The sequence below is a fragment of the Ambystoma mexicanum genome, chromosome 7p, assembly GCF_040938575.1.
Source record: "Ambystoma mexicanum isolate Mex_15411 chromosome 7p, UKY_AmexF1_1, whole genome shotgun sequence".
Taxonomy (NCBI): Eukaryota; Metazoa; Chordata; class Amphibia; order Caudata; family Ambystomatidae; genus Ambystoma; species Ambystoma mexicanum.
The window spans coordinates 649,854,148-649,876,511 of NC_090939.1; the positions used below are offsets into that span (position 1 = coordinate 649,854,148).

The 22,364-nt window shown below is 47.5% G+C and overlaps 2 protein-coding genes across 2 annotated transcripts in view; both read right to left on the reverse strand.

Annotated features, from left to right (window-relative positions):
• Positions 1–22,364, reverse strand: part of AFF3 (ALF transcription elongation factor 3) — a 2,498,221-nt gene that overhangs the window by 424,601 nt on the left and 2,051,256 nt on the right. The gene's annotated exons all lie outside the window — the stretch shown is intronic.
• LOC138526224 (putative nuclease HARBI1) lies at positions 3,037–5,030 on the reverse strand. Its single transcript, XM_069636695.1, has 2 exons — positions 4,359–5,030; positions 3,037–3,614 (listed from the first exon to the last, which is right to left on the reverse strand). Exons 1-2 carry the CDS (start codon positions 4,873–4,875, stop codon positions 3,217–3,219), a joined length of 915 nt encoding a protein of 304 aa, XP_069492796.1. The 5' UTR covers positions 4,876–5,030; the 3' UTR covers positions 3,037–3,216.

The window sequence follows — 22,364 nt, forward strand, 5'->3', positions numbered from 1 at the left end:
CCAAGGGTATGCTTTCTCTCCACATATAAAATAAACTGGATCACCTACGTATACTGGTTCTATTTCCCATTTTAGTACCACTGTATTCATACAACCAGTATAAGTTCTGACTGAAAAAGAGCCTTTCTTTTTTAGACAAAAAGGGACAGTTCTTGGGCTATAATTCACTGTGTAAAATGGGGGAATTGCATCTTTGTTCCCTTCTGTTCTTACACGAAACGTCATTACAGATGTTTTTCTGGCGAGGACAATCTATCGCGTCTATTTTGTCGTGTTATCTTCCGTGTACTTTTCCTTGTGGGCTCTGGGGCTATTACTTGTGCTTTATGGAAAATGGAACAACCCACAGGCTTCATTATTATCTCCTCAAACTCATTCTTGTTGGTTCTGTCTAATTGACCCGTATTACTCTTATTCCATTTCCCATAGAACATTGCACCTAAATGGTAATGGCTGCACATACCACCCTATTCCTTTTCCGGCATGCTGTGGTAAATGGGCACATACCCAGCAGTTTGTTTTCTTTAGGATTGCATGTGTCATGTTCATTATCAGAAGTAAGGTGTTATTTCTAAAAACTTCCCTGTGTTTTTCTTCCATTGGGGGTAGGGTATAAGTGATCACCTGAACCGGGTTTTCAGTAGTGGATATATTAATTATTGGTAAAAACATTTCTAATGGGTGTATTGTTTCTACCCACCATAATATTAGGGCTGTCGATATTGGTGCTACCACGCTCATAAAGCACATTATTATTGTTAGTGTCAGCATACAATTTGTTTTACCATGCGTTTTTCTTAAACTTATAGGGCCTCATTAGACGGTATGCGGTAAAAAAACGGAATTTACTGGCATGGCGCTATTAGCGTGTCCGCCCTCGCACGCGACCGTTAATAGCGCCCCATTCCGAGTACGGGGACACGCGCATAGTGCCATGCTGGTAAATGACCCTACCGCCATGCCGCAAAAGTCCCCCAAGAGCACCTTTACCGGCTTTGACCAAAGTGCTGATAGCACCTCCGCCCTCACGCTACATGGAAATAGCGGTTAACGCTAATAGCGCTTACCGCCATTAGCGGTCACCGCTATTAGCGGTCACTGTAAAAAAGCGGAACCGGAAATAGCGTCATCGCACAGGAACGGGAAAGAGCTCGGTGGCCATCTTTAAAAACACAATCCATTGCCATCCTCTGCACCCAGGACCTGCAGCAACACCACAGCTGGAAAAACGTCTTCCCACGACATCAAAGAATGCCCAAGGCCCTAAAGAAAGGTGATGCGCGCCAGCGCAAACAACGCTTCTCCGACGAGGGGTTGACAATGCTAGCAGACACACTAGCTGAAAACGCAGATGAAGTGTTTGCAAGCGACATGCGGCGTCCCGCACTGCTGAGAAAATAGGAGATCTGGGCAGAGGTGGCGCGGAAAGTCAGTGCGGTGGGCACCACCCCCCCGCACCGTAAAGGATGTGCGCAAGCGGTGGGACGATATGCGCCTCCGTGTACGCAGTATACTATCGGCCAACAGGAGTCTGGCCATGGGCACAGGTGGCGGAGGAGGATCCCCGATGAAGATGCAGGAGTGGGAGGAGACATGTGCCAGCACCATTGGCATTGAATCCATCGAGGGAGTGTGGCAAATGGAGCGCGGTGTGGCAACAGCGTCAGATGGAGGTGAGTGTCCATGCAAAACACTGCAATGCAAAGCATGAGGTCCTCCCCCAAATGTGACAAGGGAATTATCTAATGGATGGGGGCATCACACGCACATGTATAGAACCCTGCACATATGCCGTGCACATCCCCACACAACCACATGCATGCAGCACCTCACACACGTGTCACCCTGACTCATGTCTGGATGACCCGCCCATCTGGCCAACAACTGCATGTCCAAACTAGATGTCCAAATCCATAGAACTGCAGCAACAACATATGCATGATGCACGTTGACCCATCACTGATGCTATCCCTGTCTTGCTCCCCCACAGGCTCACAATCTGACAGTGAGGAGCTGGACTCTGCAACGCAGGCCCCACCACCCAAAGAGCAGGCCAAGGGCAAGGATGCAGGCACCAGGCCCAGTACATCGAGGGGCACTGGGAAATCTGGAGTGGCCCAGCGGTCCAAAGCCACACACGCACTGACTCACCAAGGGTTGATAGCCCATCCGACACTGTGGTAGCACCCACACCACCCACCCCCACCACTCAGGAGCCAATGGCAGAAGGCACGCTGTCCGCGGCCAATAGCTCCGTCGGGGAAGCAGCTACCACGGCACCCATGAGTGATGTGGAGGACCCATGTCCGACACCGGAAGTGCAGCGTACACCCAGTCCCCAGCTGTCTTCACACCACAGCCCATGCAACACACCAAATGGCAGCATCCATGAGGTGTATGCCGGAGAATCACTGGCAGAGTTATTGAGTCCCATGGCGAGCTCACCTGATGGCGGCCACATGCAGCAAGCTGCGCCGAGGAGAAACAGGGGCAGGGCCACAGACGAGAGCATAAGCCTAATACGACAGCGCCAGGAGGAACTCAATGCCCTGGATGGCCGGCAAGTGAGCGAGGCTCCCTTGTCCAGGGAGGAGATTCGGGAGTTTTCAAGGGACATGAAAGCCGCCATGGACAGCAACACGACGCGCTTATGTAATGAGATGGTGGCTGTGAGGCAGGTCCTAACCCGCATTGCTGAGGCGATGGAGAGCATGCGTCACACACAGGGACCTGATCAACCAGGCACCTCCTCGTCTGCCAGCTCCGACCAAACAAGCACCCTGCGCAGGTCCACCCGGTCCTTGCGGCGGCCAGACTCACAACCCCCCAATGGTGGTAGTGGAGGAGGGAAGTAGGGCCAGCCTGTCACTGTTGACACTTGCAGACCAATGCCGCACTGTTGTGCACACCATGTTTGTGGGATTTGTGGAGGAGGGGGGTGAGGGTGTTTGGGGGAGTTGTGGGGCGAGGGAGGTGAGGGTGTTTGGGGTAGTTTTGGGGGGAGAGGGGGAGGGAGAGGATGTTTGGGGTGGAGGGTACATGCACTTTTGATTCACATAATGCTCAATACACACGTTATGGCATGGATAATCACATGACTGGACATTGATTATTGTGTATGTGTGCTTTATTGGTGAAGGGTGCACAGTGTCAATGTCCTCCCAATACCCAGTGCCCTGAGCTCCACATCAATTGCAGCCTCCTAATCCATGTGTATCAGAAACATAGGTCTATCAGGTGCTGGCGCACAGCACGTCCCTCCTGGGCATCGCCACCTGCATGACCTGCAGCCCCCTCTCCTCCATCCTCATCCCTGTCATCATCCTCAGCAGGTGGTTGCAGTTCAATGTCAGGGGGCATTGGCACATTCCGTCTGATACACATATTGTGCAGCATGACACATGCCATGGTGATCTTGGCCACCTTCTCATGCCCGTACAGGAGTGCCCCGCCCGACCTGCTGAGGCACCGGAAGCGTGCCTTCAAAAGGCCAAATGTCTGCTCAATTACCACGCGGGTATGGGTATGTGCACGATTGTAGTCCTCTTCGTGCCTGTTCTGTGGGTTCCGTACAGGGATAAGGAGCCACCTCTTCAGGGGATAACCGGCATCACCTGCATGGGTGCAACAATGGGTATGCGTGTTTACATCAAGTGGAACCTGTACATATCACACAAACAATCATAGCATTGTGAATGACATCCACTGATCCAAGCACGCATGGCAATCAGGGTAACTGCAATGTGGGAAGGTGAGGTAGTCCTTGCAAGTGGACATGCACCATACATGCATACGGCAGAGATTGCCATGTCATGGCTGAGTTTAAGTCATTCATGTTTCCCGGCCCTGGCAACGTTTGTACCACACTGCTAGTATACTGCCATTCCTCATTTGAAGTCACCATGCTGTTTAATGGCAATTCAGTAGTGTTGTACGGGTGTGGCTCACTTCAATGGCTACAGGAGATCCATTTGTATGCACTCATGGGCGCGGATCATTTCTGATGTTGTTCAGCGTACATTTCTGATGTGATTTTTCCATGCATGTTGCTGATTTGTGTTATGGGGCAAATGGTGTGTTGTGCGGTGTGCATGTGGTTGGAAATGGCATGTTTGGCGTAATGGATTAATATCTTTGTCTGGCAAATCACAACTTGCATGTGGTTTTGTGTCTGGTCCATTGTGGGCTGCCTCACTGGACAGTGATGCTAATATGTATGTCCATTCTTCTCCTGACACCAGTTCACACCCAGTTGGAGTATGCATCTCCCACCCCCCCAACTCACACCCAGTTGGAGTATGCACCCCCCCACACTCACAATCCACATCACACTGCCATGTGGTTGGCCTGCTACTCACCAAGTAGCCACAAACGTTGTCCAGCATGTCGCTCCATGTATCGTGGTATTGTCGAGTTCCGCAGGACCATTGAATCATGGGTTGATCCGGAATATCGGGCACAACAATGTGTGATGATCTTGTTGGAGTCACATACCATTTGGACGTTGATGGAGTGGTATTGCTTTCTGTTACGGTAGACTACCTCATTGGCATGTGGGACCACCAGTTCAACATGGGTACAGTCGATGGCCCCGATGCAACTTGGGATGCCTGCCAGTGAATGGAAGCCAACTTTGGTGTTGGAGATCTCCTGGGCAGTCCGTGGCATGGCTATGTGTTGACTTGTGTGCTTCAGGAGGGCATCGAGCACCTGGTTCAGCGTGCGTGAGAATACTGGTTGTGATATGCCATGCATCTGACCTACCGTATGCTGGTAGGTGCCTGTGGCCAAGAAGTGGAGCAAAGTTACCACCTTCAGTAGAGGGGGGATAGCAGTACGGATGTCTATGAGACTCACAATGTCGTTGTATATCATGTCTACAATGGTGGTGATGGTATCCCGGTCCAGACGGTACAGGGTGTGTATCTGCTCAGGGGTTAGGTTGAATGGACTGGCTCTGATCCTGGGAATTGGTGGCTGCCTCTGTGGTATCACTAGGTGCACTGGTGGTGCTTGCTGCGCCTGTCTTGCCCTCCTCCTCCTCCTCCTGCGTCTCCTCTGTGCTGCCTGTTGTTGTAGCTGCTGCACTGCAATCATGTCCTCCAGCCCATGTAATGCTGCTAGTATTGCATCCATCTTGGTGTGGAAATGGGTGTGGGAAGGGGTTTGGTGTGCTCTTTTGTGCTGCCAGTCTCCATTGCCTCCACCTGTGCTGATTTTGCAGGTGGGAACACTGCTCAGGTCTTTTAACGGGTGGTTCGCGATGCCGGTATTAGCGGCTTGCCTGTAAGGGGTTTTTGGGTCTTCGCCATGCCGGTATTGCCATGTCCGCATGGCTTGTGATGGCGTGCTATTAGCGCTATGGCGCTATTTCCGGACTGAGGAGTCGCGCGCCCTCGGACTTGCCGCTAATAGTGCCACCGTACTTAGCGGTGCCGCTAATAGCGGTTTGTTCGGGTTGTGATTGTGGAGGGGATTTAACGATACCGGTAATCCCTTACCTGTACCGGTAAATCCCTACCGCCTACCGTGTAATGAGGCCCATAGTCTTTATAACTGACTCATTCTCAGCGGTTGTAGTGTAGGAAGAGGCTGGAACCGGTTCCGGCATGTTTCTCGTCATCCTTCTTCTTCTCGTCATCCTTCTTCTTCCTTATCACAGTTCGTTGTGGATATCTCTCTTCGTCGCGCTTGCTCTGATGTCTATAAGTTCAGTGGAATTCTCACAATTCAGTTTTGCCTGACCTTTTTTAGCCTGGATACGATTATTAGTTTTTAGGCGAGATCACTTATCCCTTCTTATACTGCTTAGAGGACCTTTGATCAGTTATCGCCTCAGTATCATTTGCGCCCAGCTTGTCCGCTCTGGTTCCGGACACATGTACTGTTAATCAATTATCTCACTTGCCATAGTACCATGTGCGCCCAGCTTGTCCGTTCTGGTTCAGGACACATGTACTTTTTATGATCGCACCGAGGAGCCGCGAGTCTTGAATTGTCCGACTTGCACAATTCTCACGCTTCTCTCCTCTACACCCCTAGTTCCTACTCCGTCCATGAGCTGAACCAGAGGTTGACATAAACACCAAACAAAAAAAAAGAATGCGGATCACTTTGCCTTCCGAGGCCGCAGGTTGTATCGCCTTGCTCCTGGTATCGTATGATCCGTAAACAGTGCCGGTGCACTTTCAGATTCAGGCTTGAAGTCAGCCTGTGGCGCTACTGCAGGTGTTGGTGTGTGCCGCGCCAATGTTGCAGATCTGTTTTTTGGCGTGCTGGCAAGTGCTGGTTGGCGCCAAAGGGGTACACGATTTGGTTTTGCTGGTATCTGCAAGGCAGATTTCACGTCGGTCAGCAGTGATTTCGATTCTGCTGGGCAACGTTGGGGCACTTTTTGCCCTTCCCCCCTTTTGGCAATCGTCTCAGGCTTTGTTTCGAGTTTCACTTCACGTTTTGGCAGATCAGGTGGCTGCTCACTGGCAACAGTTTCTTTCGTTTCTGGGACCGCTGTCTCTTTCCGGTCAGCAGTGTCAGGCAAGACTTTCAGTGCAGTTGCAATCTTTTTGGCATGGGTGGCATGGATCCACGACTTCCTTCCATCCACCCGTATTGCCGTCTGCGTCGCCAAAAGTACTTGATGGGGCCCGCGCCACCTGGGTGCTAATGATGACTTTCTTTCAAAGTTTTTTAGCAGCACCCAGTCTCCTGGCTCCAGCGCGTGCCCCGGACCGGTATACCGTACGGGTAATGCCTCCTGCACCTGCTGATGAATCAAACGCAATTTCTGCATTAAAAGGGCACAATAAGTACTAAGCACAGGATGTTCTATCTCACTAAGTCGTTTTGGCTGAGGTGCGCACCAAACATTTGCCGGCCTCCCCATCACGATCTCGTACGAGGAGAGCCCAGTTTTAGCCTGTACAGACATACGCATGCATAATAGTGCTATTGGTAATGCATCCACCCAACTCAACTTGCTTCCTGCACAAATCTTGCTAATCTTTGATTTAAGAATCCCGTTGTGCCTCTCCACAAGACTGGCAGAACTCGGATGCCTTGAACTATGGAATCTCTTATCAATCTGAAGACCTGCACATATCTGTAACACCACTGCACCCACAAAATGTGGTCCATTATAGAACCATAGGACACGGGGCAAGCCAAATCTGGAAAAATACTCCTTCAACATTACTTTTGCCGTAGTCATTGCTGTGCAATCTTTTAAAGGATATGCCTCCACCCACTTACTGAATGCACAGATTACCACCAAGACGTATTTTAAGTTTTGGCACCTCTCCATCTCTATGAAATCAAAATGAACTACCTCAAACGGCATGGAGGGCGGGCCAAAACTGCCTGTTGGTGTCACTGTTCCCTTTCCTACATTGTGTTGTAAACACGTGATACAGTTCTGCACCAACCTCTCTGCATTCTTTTTTATGTTTACATTCTGCCATACTGTAGAAAGGTGCTGTATCATTTTCTTGGCACAGATGTGCATAGGGCTGTGGGCCATTGTGACCATTGCAGTCACATATGAATTTGGAACATCCAGTTTCTAGTTCCCTTGTCCACCCAACAACCCTCCAAATCCAACTCAGCAGATCCCTCTGCCCATGCCTGTATTTCATCGGCCATAGCCTCGGCCTGCATTTCTTTGACAGTGGTACAGGGTACTTCCTCTGTCTGAACCGTCATCATCTTGGTATTCAAATCAGTGGCAGTTTGTTTTGCAATCCTGTCTGCAAACGCGTTTCCCTCTCCTATTTTGCATGTTACTTTTTTATGTGCGTCGCATTTCACTATTGCTAGGTGCTTTGGAAACGTGAGTGCAGACAGCAATCGTAGAATCAAAGGGCCATGTTGAATTCTGGCACCATGTGATGTCAGAAACCCTCTCTCAACCCAGAGTCGACCAAAGTTATGAACCACTCCAAACGCGTACTGACTATCAGTAGATATATTCACATTCAAATTTTCAGAAATCTCGCAGGCTCTCATTACTGCTATTATTCCCGCGGCTTGTGCTGAATTATAGGGGATTATTTTACTTTCTACAACACTCTCTAGGGTAGTGTTAGCGTATGCGGCAGTTGTCGTGCCATTTGGTAATTTAAAACATGAGCCGTCACAAAATAACTCTCCATCCGGCTCTTTCTGTGGAATATCACTTAAATCAACTCTCCCCTTGGTTTCTTCCTCAGTGACCATTAAGCAATCGTGTGGGGGGGAGGTGATTCATTCTTCCCAATTTCTTTTATGGTCAGTGGCATTAATTCTGTAGGATTCAAAGCGCTACACCTCATAATTTGGATATGGGGCGCAAACAAGATAATATCATATCTTGTCAATCTAGCAGAGGTGAGGTGTTGAGTCTGTGTCCTATTTAATAGAACGTCTATGGCATGTGGCACCATCAAAATTAAAGTGTGCCCCAATACCATCCCTTCCGTTTGTTTCACTGACGCAGCAGCCGCCACGACAGATCGCAAACATCGTGGTAGTGCGCGCTACAGGGTCCAGCGCAGAAGAAAAATAGCTGCATGGCCTATTTCTTCCACCTTGTTCCTGTGTCAAAACCGCCAATGCACATCCTTCACTTTCAGACACAAATAGTCTAAACATTTTCTTATAGTTCGGCGTACCCAAAACTGGAGCCGAGCATAATGCAGTTTTCAATCCATCAAATGCTCTCTGACATTCCTCTTCCCACTGCAAAGGCATAACCGCATCTTTTCTAGTCAAATTCACTAATGGTTTCACAATTAACGCAAAATTACCAATCCATTGTCGGCAATATGAAGCCATGCCTGTTATGGCTCTGACTCCTTTTTGTGTCTTTGGAGTAGGCATACAAGAAATACTTTCTATGCGTTCTGGCGTTAGTCTTCTCCCTCCTTTCGAAAGTAGGTAGCCCAAATAAGCTACCTCCTTTCGATTATACTGAAATTTCTTCAAACTAGCTTTATGGCCATGTGCCGCTAGGTGTGACAGTAGTAATACAGTGCGTTCTTTACAAATCTCCTCTGTGTCTGCAGCTAGCAATAAATCGTCTATGTATTGCAAAAGTACACAACCCACGGGTAATTCCAGCATGTCTAGCTCTTCTTTTAATGCTCTACTGTAAATGCTTGGACTTTCCGTATAACCTTGCGGAATCCGCGTAAATGTAAATGATCGTCCTACTAATGTGAACGCAAACAAATATCTACTGTCCTTGTCCACTGGAATACTAAAGAATGCGTTTTTCAAATCTATTGCACTAAAATATTCTGCTGAAACAGGTATCATTGTCAATATTGTAGTGACGTCTGGCACTAGAGGAAATTGCGTATCTACTACCTTATTCAATGCGCGTAGATCAATTATGAAACGGTATGGTACCTCATTACCTCCTTTTTTATAAACCGGAAGAATCGGGCTGTTACATGTACTGCCTGTGATTTCCTCTATTACCCCTAATTTCACCAAATCGGTAACAATACTCTTCAATCCTTTCTCACCTTCAAACAAAATTTTGTATTGGGGTATTCGCGGTAGGGTAACACCTTCTTTTAAAATAATCTTTACTGGCTCTATCTTTAAACATCCCACATCGTTGTCATGCATTGCCCATATACAGGTTGGTACTTTACTTAGTTCCCCTGGTAACACTTCGGACATGAATTCTGACACAGGGGCATCGTGTGGCCATATCGTAAGAAACACTCCGTCTGCCATGCAATGTATAACAGAACCTAGTTTTTTCAACAAATTTAATCCCAACAAATTTTCTCCACAATTTTCTGTTAGAAGGAAAGGACAATGTTCGGTAAATGGTCCTATGGTAACTGGGACTGGTTTGGACACTGGGTTTATGACTGGTGTACCTGCGCACCCTACGGAAATATTCTTTTGCCCTGACAGTGGTATATTCGGAACCAAGTGATGCTCTATTGAACACTTCTGTGCTCCTGTATCTACAAGAAAGCGTTGCTCCTCATTCCCGACTCTCATTTCTACGTAGGGTCCTCTCTGATTCACGGGAATAGACACTGGTTCTGACCCGTTCTTGTCATGATCTCTGCTTCCAAAAGGTCAGGGTTTTCCCAACTCCCTTGGAAGCAGATCCATAACCCAGGTTCCGAGTGCCAACCAGTCCCAATTGGGACCTTTTGGACCCAGTCCTGGCGCCAGTGGCACCAGGCTCATAAATATGCCCAGTCCCAGCGCTGGAAGCGCCGGGCTCATAATGCTTGGGTGGACTTACCTGCAGCAGACCATGCTGCTTACTTGCCTGCCAGTTGAGCCTCTGATCTTCTTCTGTTTGGAACTACTTTTCCTGTTGGGTGGGGCAGGAGCCACTCCCTAGGTTCAGAACACTGGAACTCTTCTGGAAAGCAGGAACTCTTTTCTTACCTAGGCGTGGCTGTGGAAGGAGACACCTAAGCACTACAGGAGGCTATTTAAACCACACCCGATGGATGAATCTTGCTTTGCGTTATTCTGCATCCTCTGCAGCAGAACGCTCATCGTGTCTTCTGCATCTGATCCTGGGCCTAAGGGAAAAGGCTTACCATCCTGAATCCAGTCTTCAGCAACACCTATAAAGACAAGAAAGAACAGGTTAGCATTACGGTCTTCAGTGACAGCGCTTCACTTACCTGGTCCATCGGCTGTCACCAACGCCTCGCGCTGCATTCCGGCATCTGAAAGACAAAGGCTTACCTACTCTTCGTGCGCTCTGGAGGTCTTCGCACTGCATTCCGGCATCTGAAAGACAAAAGCTTACCAACTCTTCGCACGCTCCGGAGGCCTTCGGCGCTGCATCCCGCATCTGAAAGACAAAACAAGGTGCGTTTAAAGACATTGGGGAACTTTAATACTCACGTGCCATTACTCCTTTCCACATCTAACCCAGTGGGTATTCCGGCACCCTGCAGCCGCTCCGAACTTGTACCTGCAAAATAAAAAGACAGTTAGAGCGCATCGTGAAGCAGGCAACAAGCGCTTACTTACGTGCTTCCAGGCGCTTCTATTCATCACACGGGCTCCATCTTCAACTCACTTCAGCCCGTCATCCGCCATCGCCGGAACCCTGCAAAACAAGAGACATCATTACTAAAGACTTTTAAAGACATTAGAATTACTCGAAACTTACCGTTCGTGCAGTAAACGACGGACAGCAGTCCTCTGAAGTCAAGAGACCTGCTCCCCTTATCCAGTGAAGAAACTGGTTACAGCACCCTGCCCCCAGGCAGATGGAGAGCACGGCGTTCACTTACCTAAGGTGAGAGCGTTAACCTTTGGGGTTCTACAGGAGAAGAGAAAGGGAAGAAGAGAGAGACATTCAATAACCCAGTTCATTAATCCCATATTTTCTATCTGCAGACATCTTACCCTTCGAGTCAGACATACAGTGCACAGAGGTCCAGCCCAAAGAGCCAGCCGTGTGTTACACATCACCTTTGAAGATACGGTATACGCCCAGTCAAGACCGGCGCCTCTACGGGAATCAGGTGAGCGTTACAGAACGCAAAGCCTACCGCAAAACTCCCGTCCAGGCGCTATGGAAACCTCGGATACCGACCAGCTAGCCCAGTTACTTGGGGAACTAAGGGCAGAAGTGCATGCAGCCCATCAGGAAACGAACGCTCTAATAAGGGAACTGATTATTTCCAAGGAGCGAACAGATGATCTCGCTAGACAATTGCTACAGTCACAAGCCGGACAGACCCCGTTACCCGCATCTGGGGGAAATCTTCCTTCTACATCCTCTACGAATCCAGTGCAGATCAACCTACCTGGGAATGTACCTCTGGCTCCGCCCGAACGATTTTCTGGTGACCCAAAGAGGTTTGCAGTATTTATCAATCAGTGCCGGTTGCATTTCTTATGCCGGCCAGCAGCCTTTCCAACTGATCAAGCTAAAGTAGCTTTCGTACCTTAGTGGCAATGCGGCAGACTGGTCGATCCCTCTAGTAAATCAAGATGATCCGGTCCTCCATGATTTTCAAGCTTTTCAGCTCAGTATGGAAAAACTGTTCGCAAGACATTCACAGGGGCAGGCCTTGGACAATGAGCTTCTTTCGTTGCGACAAGGTAATCAAGACCTTTTGGCTTATATTGCGTCTTTCAACAGACTGATAGTGGAAACTCAATGGCCTGAGGATAAAAGGAGTACGCTGTTTTATAGAGGTCTACGTGGAGAGCTCAAAGATGTGTTAGCCCAAGTAGTGAATCCCCCACAAGATTGTTCGGACTATATAGACTTAGTCGTTCAAATAGATCACAGACTGCAGAACAGGAAGGCTGATCGTTCCAAGTTTGATGCTCGAGTATTTTCCAAACCGCCAACTCCTTCCAAAGGAGTAGACTCCGGGGAACCCATGCAAATAGGGGGCCTGAAAGGTCCTCTAACACAAAAGGAGCGGGAAAGGAGAAAACAGTTGCAATTATGCCTCTATTGCGGAAACTCAGGGCACTTTCTTCGAGACTGTCTGGTGAAACCTGCCAAGAAGGCAGTAGGAGCTGCAGTTACCAAAGTTACAAACTCTGAGCAGGGAAACGACCTCCCCCGACAAGAATAGAGGTCCTCTTGCCGAGCGTGAAAGCCATTTCCGTGACCTCGCATTTCGTGATACCTATGGTCCTCATCAGCCCTGATAATCCGGATCGATTACATGCAATTGAAGCTTACGTCGACAGCGGTGCCATCGGCAATTATGTGGATCATGAAATGGTTTTGAGGATGAATCTAACTCTTTGTCCCAAGGCTGTAAAGGGCGTCATTACTACGGTGGATGGAACGGAGATAGCCTCCGGACCAGTAACGCATACCACTCAAGAAGTGACGCTAGTAAGTCAAGATGGACACCATGAGAAGATCGTGTTCGATGTGATCAAGGCTCCTCAGTTTCAGATTATTCTAGGAATACCTTGGTTAGAGAAACACAATCCTCTGATCGATTGGCGAGCAAGAACGGTCCAGTTTCCAGAATGTGTCTCTACTTGTCACCCTCCACCTGGTGTTGCACTGTCAGCAATTTCTTCAGAGACTCCCCAGTTACCTCCCGAATACCTAGAATACAAAGATGTTTTCCGGAAGGATCAGGCTAACTCTCTACCTCCTCATAGGTCTTATGACTGCCAGATAGACCTGATACCTGGATCTACTCCTCCTTGTAGTAGAATTTATGCCCTCACCGAGCCTGAGAACCTTCACCTTCGACAATACCTGGATCAATACCTGGCAAATGGGTTTATTTGTCCTTCCAAGTCCCCTGCTTCTTCAGCTTTGTTCTTCGTTCCAAAAAAGGAAGGAGACCTTAGAACTTGTATAGATTATCGCTCCCTGAACCAGATCACCGTCAAGAATAGATATCCGTTACCTTTGATCCCTGAACTCCTGGACCAGGTCAGAAAAGCATGCATATATACAAAGCTGGATCTTAGAGGAGCCTACCACTTGGTACGAGTAAAAGAGGGCGATGAATGGAAGACGGCCTTCCGCACCAAATATGGGCTATTTGAATATCAGGTCATGCCCTTTGGACTTTGCAATGCCCCGGCCGCCTTTCAATATTTTATGAACGATGTCCTCAGAGAGCTCATAGACGTGTGTGTTGTTGTTTACACTGACGACATCCTCGTTTATTCTTCATCGGAATCTGAACATCGGAAACATGTGAAAATGGTCCTCGAAAGATTGCGTCAACACAAACTTTTCGCTAAGTTGGAAAAATGTGTTTTCAACGTGACTGAAGTTGAATTCTTGGGATTCATATTATCACCTAGCGGAGTGTGTATGGATTCAAAGAAGGTCGATGCAGTTCTCAAATGGCCATCACCATCCTCCGTAAAAGGTGTGCAAAGCATGTTAGGCTTCGCTAACTTTTACCGCAGGTTTATCCCCGAATTTTCTCGAATAGTCCAGCCCATCACTGCCTTGTTAAAGAAAAACAAAGGTTTTGAATGGTCTACCGAGGCGGAACAAGTTTTCCAGGATTTGAAGACTAAATTTATCTCTGCACCAATCTTAAAACACCCTCGCCCCGAACTCCCCTACATCGTGGAAACTGATGCTTCAAGCCTTGCCATGGGGGCAGTTCTATCACAAAAGGACCCGGTAACCAATCAGTTGCATCCCGTGGCATTTTGGTCCCGCAAATTCTCGCCTCCTGAAATCAATTACGCGATTACTGACAAGGAACTTCTGGCTATCAAGTCTGCCTTTAAGGCTTGGCGGCATTATCTGCTGGGGGCCCGACACACCGTTACTGTGATTACGGATCACTGAAACCTGCAATATTTGAAAACCGCAAAAGCCCAATCCTCTAGACAACTCCGTTGGGCATTATTCTTTGCCGAGTTTGACTTCATAATTACCTATCGACCTGGTACAAAAAACGGTAAAGCTGATGCCCTTTCTCGGATGGGAGTGGAAGAACACTTGATCAACCCTAAACCTGTACCAATCATTCCCGAACAAAGAATTCTGGGTGTAATCGCCACACAATCCATAGAGGAAGTTAAGGATAAAGCCAGGCAACTTGTAACTCCAGCAGACATACAGAATTGGCATCTGCAGGGAAAGGACTTTGCAGTAAAGGACAACTTATTGTATTTCCAAGAACGATTATACCTGCCCAGCACAGATTTACAGAAAAAAGCAATCTCTTGTTATCACGATTCTTTAATGGAAGGACATCTCGGTATGGCCAAGACCTCAGAAAAGATCAAGCGCTACTTCTGGTGGCCGTCTTGGAAAAAAGATATCAGAGACTTTATAATGTCCTGTGGAGTATGCGCCCAAAACAAGAGTCAAAAGGAAAGACCAGCAGGCCTCTTACGCCCTATTGACATCCCACCTCGCCCTTGGCATACGCTTTCTATGGATTTCATCACCGATCTACCTCCATGCTCCGGATACAATACGATTCTAGTAATCGTGGACTTATTCTCCAAGATGGCGCATTTCATTCCGCTCAAAGGCTTGCCAACAGCAGCAACTCTGGCCCGAGAATTTCTCGAAAACATCGTCCGACTGCACGGTTTTCCTTCGGTTCTAATTTCGGATCGAGGTAGTCAATTTATTTCTCATTTTTGGCGAAGTTGCTGTCGGTCGGCTCAAATTGATGTGAGACTATCGACCAGTCACCACCCTCAGACCGACGGACAAACCGAGAGGACCAATCAAACTCTGGAACAGTATTTACGCTGCATGCTGCAACAAACTGAAAAAACTTGGAAAGACATCCTTTGGATAGCCGAATATGCCTACAATAACTCTGTCCATTCGGGAACTGGGAAAACCCTGTTTTTTCTTTTATACGGCAGTCACCCTCGAACCTCAGAGTTGGATCCCCTCCAAGATCTTGAAACACCAGCAGTAGACTACCTGCATTCTACAATCACCCAAGCCTTTAAGGAAGCTGTTTCTCACCTTCAAAGGGCTAAAGAACAATACAAGAAAGGAGCAGATCAACATCGGAAGGAAGCCCCTCAATATCAAGTAGGGGATCAAGTCTGGTTATCCACCAAATATCTACCTCTAAAAGGGCCACGCACATTCAACCCAAGATACCTTGGTCCCTATTCCATCACTACCATAGTAAACCCAGTAGTGGTCAAGTTGGACTTGCCCCCGCACATGAAGATACATCCGGTCTTCCACGTCTCTCTATTAAAACCCGTGCAACCTCAAACCCGACTAACTAAATCTCCAAAACCCATCCTAGTTGATGGAGAACTCGAGTTTGAAGTCAAAAGCATTCTGGACTCCAAGATCTCCAAATCTAAACTATTTTACCTAATTGACTGGAAAGGCTACGGCCCCCAAGAGAGATCCTGGGAACCTGCTGAATATGTCCACGCTCCTCGCCTAATCAAAAGATTTCACCGAACATTTCCTGACAAGCCAAAACCCCCGGAGAAGCCCGGTTTGGGAGGGGCCTTGGGGGGGGGGGGTACTGTCATGATCTCTGCTTCCAAAAGGTCAGGGTTTTCCCAACTCCCTTGGAAGCAGATCCATAACCCAGGTTCCGAGTGCCAACCAGTCCCAATTGGGACCTTTTGGACCCAGTCCTGGCGCCAGTGGCACCAGGCTCATAAATATGCCCAGTCCCAGCGCTGGAAGCGCCGGGCTCATAATGCTTGGGTGGACTTACCTGCAGCAGACCATGCTGCTTACTTGCCTGCCAGTTGAGCCTCTGATCCTCTTCTGTTTGGAACTACTTTTCCTGTTGGGTGGGGCAGGAGCCACTCCCTAGGTTCAGAACACTGGAACTCTTCTGGAAAGCAGGAACTCTTTTCTTACCTAGGCGTGGCTGTGGAAGGAGACACCTAAGCACTACAGGAGGCTATTTAAACCACACCCGATGGATGAATCTTGCTTTGCGTTATTCTGCATCCTCTGCAGCAGAACGCTCATCGTGTCTTCTGCATCTGATCCTGGGCCTAAGGGAAAAGGCTTACCATCCTGAATCCAGTCTTCAGCAACACCTATAAAGACAAGAAAGAACAGGTTAGCATTACAGTCTTCAGTGACAGCGCTTCACTTACCTGGTCCATCGGCTGTCACCAACGCCTCGCGCTGCATTCCGGCATCTGAAAGACAAAGGCTTACCTACTCTTTGTGCGCTCCGGAGGTCTTCGCACTGCATTCCGGCATCTGAAAGACAAAAGCTTACCACTCTTTGCACGCTCCGGAGGCCTTCGGCGCTGCATCCCGCATCTGAAAGACAAAACAAGGTGCGTTTAAAGACATTGGGGAACTTTAATACTCACGTGCCATTACTCCTTTCCACATCTAACCCAGTGGGTATTCCGGCACCCTGCAGCCGCTCCGAACTTGTACCTGCAAAATAAAAAGACAGTTAGAGCGCATCGTGAAGCAGGCAACAAGCGCTTACTTACGTGCTTCCAGGCGCTTCTATTCATCACACGGGCTCCATCTTCAACTCACTTCAGCCCGTCATCCGCCATCGCCGGAACTCTGCAAAACAAGAGACATCATTACTAAAGACTTTTAAAGACATTAGAATTACTCAAAACTTACCGTTCGTGCAGTAAACGACGGACAGCAGTCCTCTGAAGTCAAGAGGCCTGCTCCCCTTATCCAGTGAAGAAACTGGTTACAGCACCCTGCCCCGAGGCAGATGGAGAGCACGGCGTTCACTTACCTAAGGTGAGAGCGTTAACCTTTGGGGTTCTACAGGAGAAGATAAAGGGAAGAAGAGAGAGACATTCAATAACCCAGTTCATTAATCCCATATTTTCTATCTGCAGACATCTTACCCTTCGAGTCAGACATACAGTGCACAGAGGTCCAGCCCAAAGAGCCAGCCGTGTGTTACACATCACCTTTGAAGATACGGTATACGCCCAGTCAAGACCGGCGCCTCTACGGGAATCAGGTGAGCGTTACAGTTCTGGGCTGTTCTATTGGGGAAATAACGCATTGTCCGATGTGTAATCATTACTTTTACTGTAATACGTGTTTGGCTGTGTATCGAAAACATTTCCACTCTTCCCTCTATTTCCCCCACTCTGATTTCCATATTGTTGATTTTGCTGTCCCTGACTCTGGTTTGGGGCATTTTGGTTTTGGCCTTGGTTTTGATTACCTCCGTTATTATGATGCTGCTGCATACTATTCCTATTTGGTCCATTCGCTCCTGGGTGTCCTCTATGCTGTCTCCTCTGACCAGACCCATTTCTATTCTGTAGATGCGGGCATTGCGCTCGCCAATGTCCTTCCTCTTTACAATATGCACACTGATTCGGCCCCACTGTTCCCCCATGCATATTCGAACTACTCCTTCCTTGTGCGTTCCCTCGCCCTCTATTATGTCCTACTACTTGCTGCATTAATACTCGTGTCTTTAAATTTACCCTATCCCTCTCTTCTTTTTCTTTTCCTGCAGTCACTCTGCGCTCATAATATTAGGCCATATGCAGTACTTCGCCCAACGTTTTTGCTTGCCATGCACTCTCTGATGTCATTATTAGATCCTGAATACGAAGTTTTAACCCCCTCACATATTTGTCAACAAATAACCTCTTTCCTGCTTCTGAACCCACATCCTGCCCGCTGAAGTCTGTGAATACTTCTTCAAATCTATTAAAATAATCTGTAGCCAACTCATCTTTGCCTTGTACACATGCAGTCAATTTGTCCCATTGGATTCTTTTCTCTGGGACAATTGTTTTTAACTTCTGTACTATAGGTGCTGGTAATGCCACCAGGTTCGGTCCTGGTGTTCCTCCAACCGTTTTATTTCTATCTTCTATTATCAAGTCCGCCCATGTGGCGCCAAAGGCAGTTGTGTCATCTACCTTCCTTATTTGTTTCCATATGTCTGCTTGCAGGATCACCGGGAATATTATGTCTATATCACCCATGGTAAGCACGGATGACTGTAGGCAGGACTCTACTTCCTTGTAAAACCCTGCAGGATTCTTTCTTATATCAGGAATCGTCTGCTTTATGTTGTTCACCTGTACATATTGGGCGGTGTAATGGGCTGGTGTTACCTGCCCCGCTACATTGCCCACTGCGGGAACCTCCACTTTGGGTACAAAGGTAGGTGGGACCTCTCTCATAGGAAATGCCCCACTTACCGTCCCTCCCCCTTCTCTTAGATGTAACAATATTCCCAGATCCAATGATAGGGCTGTTTCTCCTGTCCCTCGCTCTAATGCTCTTCTATATACTGCCATTATTTCAGGCGGGCTGGCCTTATCGTTTTTTATATCTTTATCTAATAAATGCTCAACCATCGATTGTAGCGCTTTTCTTTTCATAGGCATGTAATATTCATCAAATATCTCGTGTATCTCCATTGTGGGAATACTAGGATCTGACATCTGATATCTTTACTCCTGTATCCGGGTGCAGTAAACATTTCGGCATAGTCATTATCTAATTGATCTTTAAGCTCAAAAAAGTCTATACACATGTTCTCTCACTTCTTCATCCCTCTCCCTACAGCGTGCTAATGCATTCAAATCTAACAATCGTTGCAGTGGTAATTTCCCAATTAGCTGTTTCCATCTCTCCACCAAATATTCACCCATGCATTCCAACACTACCTGCCTTTCGTTGCTTCTACGAAAATCATATATCGAAGCCAATGTTGCCGTCCCATCATTCCCGTCTATATACATCTCTGCCTGTTGCTGCAATTCCACCTTCCTTTCCTTGCTGATTGCGCTGCGGGTTACCCTCGTGCACTCCCGTTGGTCAGTCCTGCCTCTTGCCCCTGTGGTTTCAACTTCAACCCCGGGAGGAACGGATGGTACCGAGTCTGTGTCTAAGGCGGGAGGTGCGGATGGGACAATGGGAACAGCGAGTGTCTGTTGTGGCCTGGTTGGCTAGTAGGAAGTGTTACGTGCGCGGTCTGTGGCTGTGGGAGGGCTTGAGCTACCGGAGGGGAAGCTTGGGCTACGGGCGGGGTCTGGGCAATAGCTACTGACGTATCTGGTCTTACTTCTGATCTTGGGCCTTGTTTCGTATGGGTCAATATATTTTCTATCAATTCATCTGTCATGTGTAATTCTCGTTGTGGGTATATCTTTTCTATATTCAACTGGTCATGCCTGCCTGCCCTTCTTAGACTCTCAGTCGACTCCTCCTCTTCTTTTTCTTCCGCTACCTCACCTTTTGATTTATGCCTGCGCGCATGCTTTGCTCTGCTTTTAAATCGGAGCATTGCTTCCTTTCTCCAGTCTTCAATAGTTTCAAATGCTGCAGGACGCGCTTTCTTTCTTATCAACACCCTTTCCAAGTTATCTATCCTCGCCATCTCAAAACTACCATTAATCGGCCACTGATGGTCTTGTTGCTTTCTGGTTTGCCTATGCCAAGTCTCACAGAATATTATCGCACCCACTCCATACTTCACATACCTCTCATACGCCGGTGTTCCCCCAGGTGGTACAATTTGGCCATTTTCCAAAGATTGTCTACCACAGCGGAAAAACTCCGCTAAGGTGGACAATACCCCAGGCATGTTTCAACCTTCCCCCTGGTTAATAAACCTTACCTAGGGTGTTTGATTTTGCAAAGTCAACTCTCAACCAATATCAGGATACTTTGAATCGGGGAATGACTCACCTGATAAATCAAGTCATCTGTATACTGACGCACCAAAGGACGTCGTGTCTGCGTTTCTTGGCTTCCGCCTCGTTTCGGGACCCTCGCCGCCTTGTTCTCTAGCCAGGCACGTCGATCAGGGATCAGATGTGTACAGATCTGCAAAGGAGTCTCTCATCACTTTTACAGGGCGCCCCGAACACCTCTTGATCCCGGCTCGATCGTCCCGTCCTCGCCGTTCTCTGCCTTTCTCAATTACAACGTTGCGCGAAGGAACAAGTGGGGGAGGGTCCCTATTCGGGTGCCATCTTGAAAGGGGTCCCTAGGGGACCCTGACATCTATGGAAACAAGGCGGGTCACCACACATGATAGAGACGTCAGACACGAGGTTGTATTCCCAAAGCTAGGGTTTTATTGCAAAGCAAAAGTCTCAGTTGGCCAACTCAGTCTCACGCCCCGCGACGTGTATCTCTAGACCTCGAGGGACGCAAGAGAGTGAATTACGTACATCAGTTACATATATACAAAATGCATATCAAACAATCAGCTTTGACATTTTTAACACCCCTCTTTCTTGGGTTTCTTTGAACTTGGTGTGATGATGGACATCTCCGGCCACTATGACACCTTCAAACATCTATTCTAGTAACAATTTGCAATTTGTGAGTGCGTAGGCATCTTTCGGTTATTGAATAGAACACGGCGCTTTGTTCTTGGAAGCGAACTACATGCGGGGAGTTGCATTCCGGACCTTGCTATCTATCAGGTGCTATTCGCGTCCTGGGAGCCGACATGCTCTTAGCGGGCTCAGCAAAGGGGGGCCGTTAGAAAAGCATAATTCAAGTCTTTAGCTGTATTATTCTAACATATTCTACCATATAACGAGACTGGCTGGCAGCTGTGAAATGATTAAATGCCCTGCAGCTCTGCTTCAAGGCTACATTAAGGAGTGAGCCGGGCATTCTTCCTGGCGCTGCCTACGTTTGTGTTTCAGCAAACTCTTGTTATCCTCTCGGCCCTGCGGCCTTGCCCTTTTCACATACAGACAACAATGTTCCACAGTCGAGCAGTGTAAGCGGAAAATATACTGCGAAGCAATAGGAACAGAAAGCAATGAGCAATGGTTAGAAAACAAAATGGCGATTCTTGTTACATCAAAATGGCCGTTCATTGTCAAACTCGAAAACCTATATTCTGTCGTATCGTGCATGAGACGGTTGGTCCACGGCCACCAAAATGCGTTTGCGGTCTCAAATTAGAGGTATCCGTATTTCTAGACTGACAAGGATGTTATTTAGCTTAACATTACTTTGCGTTCTTGTGAATTTCCATTCAAGAATTAGTAAATAAAGCTACGACCATGGTGTTTGTTCTCAACATGGATTTATATATTTTTGGGATGTTGATTTTTTGGTAAGTTTCAAAACATCTCTACAAAACAGAGTGTTATTTAAAACCAAAGTACTATTTCTACCAACTAAAGCTGGGAAGATATTTGGTTAAGGGCCTTATATTGCAGACTGGCCTCAAATCCCGGCTTCACAATTAACTAAAGTGTGTGATCCTTGGCTAATCATTTGATCTCACAGAAGTGCCTACAAGCCATTCAGTTGACATGTGTAGGCTACACAAAAAAGCTCACTCGTGGTACTGCTTCATATATAATAATGGCACTTAATCTGCACAGCAAAGTTATTTGTCTCTTGGCTTACTAATAAAAACTTTTGTAATGTAACATACCATCATCACATTCAGTATCCAAGGCTAAATATGAGCTCATTTTCTGTGGTATCGCTTCCAGCGATGTCAATACATATGCAAATTACAGGAGGCTTCATGTATTGCACAGCCACTTAAATTATAAACCTGGCAACATTCAGTGGAAAGCAAAGTTCACATTTGTCATGAGTTTAATGCTAGCATGCATATCAAGTTCCCATCACATAGCATGTGCATTAATTAAAAAAGACTAGCCTGTGCTTTGCACGCTTGGTTCGGACTATAGAACCTGGTAATAGATGGGTTAACCAAAATCTTAGCTTTTGGTGCGGTCATTGAATTAAGATGGTGTCCAAATGGTAACATGTACAATGCCCACAGCAACACATGCTATGGCACCGCAGCTTTGCATGAGCAAGGCAGACTTTCAAATGCACACGGCCTCAGCCTTACATGTGCACGCCTAGACTTTCATATGCAGCATAGCTTTTCAGGCACAAATAACTGTAGCCTTTCACATGCATGAACAACAAAAATGCACATGTGTACACTCAGCCTTTCACATCC

Coding starts and splice junctions, on each gene's coding strand:
- LOC138526224 (XM_069636695.1), bottom strand. CDS start 4,875: ATGATATACAACGACATTGTGAGTCTCATAGACATCCGTACTGCTATC. Junction 3,615..4,358: donor ACAACGTTTGTGGCTACTTG/GTGAGTAGCAGG, acceptor GCACCCATGCAG/GTGATGCCGGTTATCCCCTG.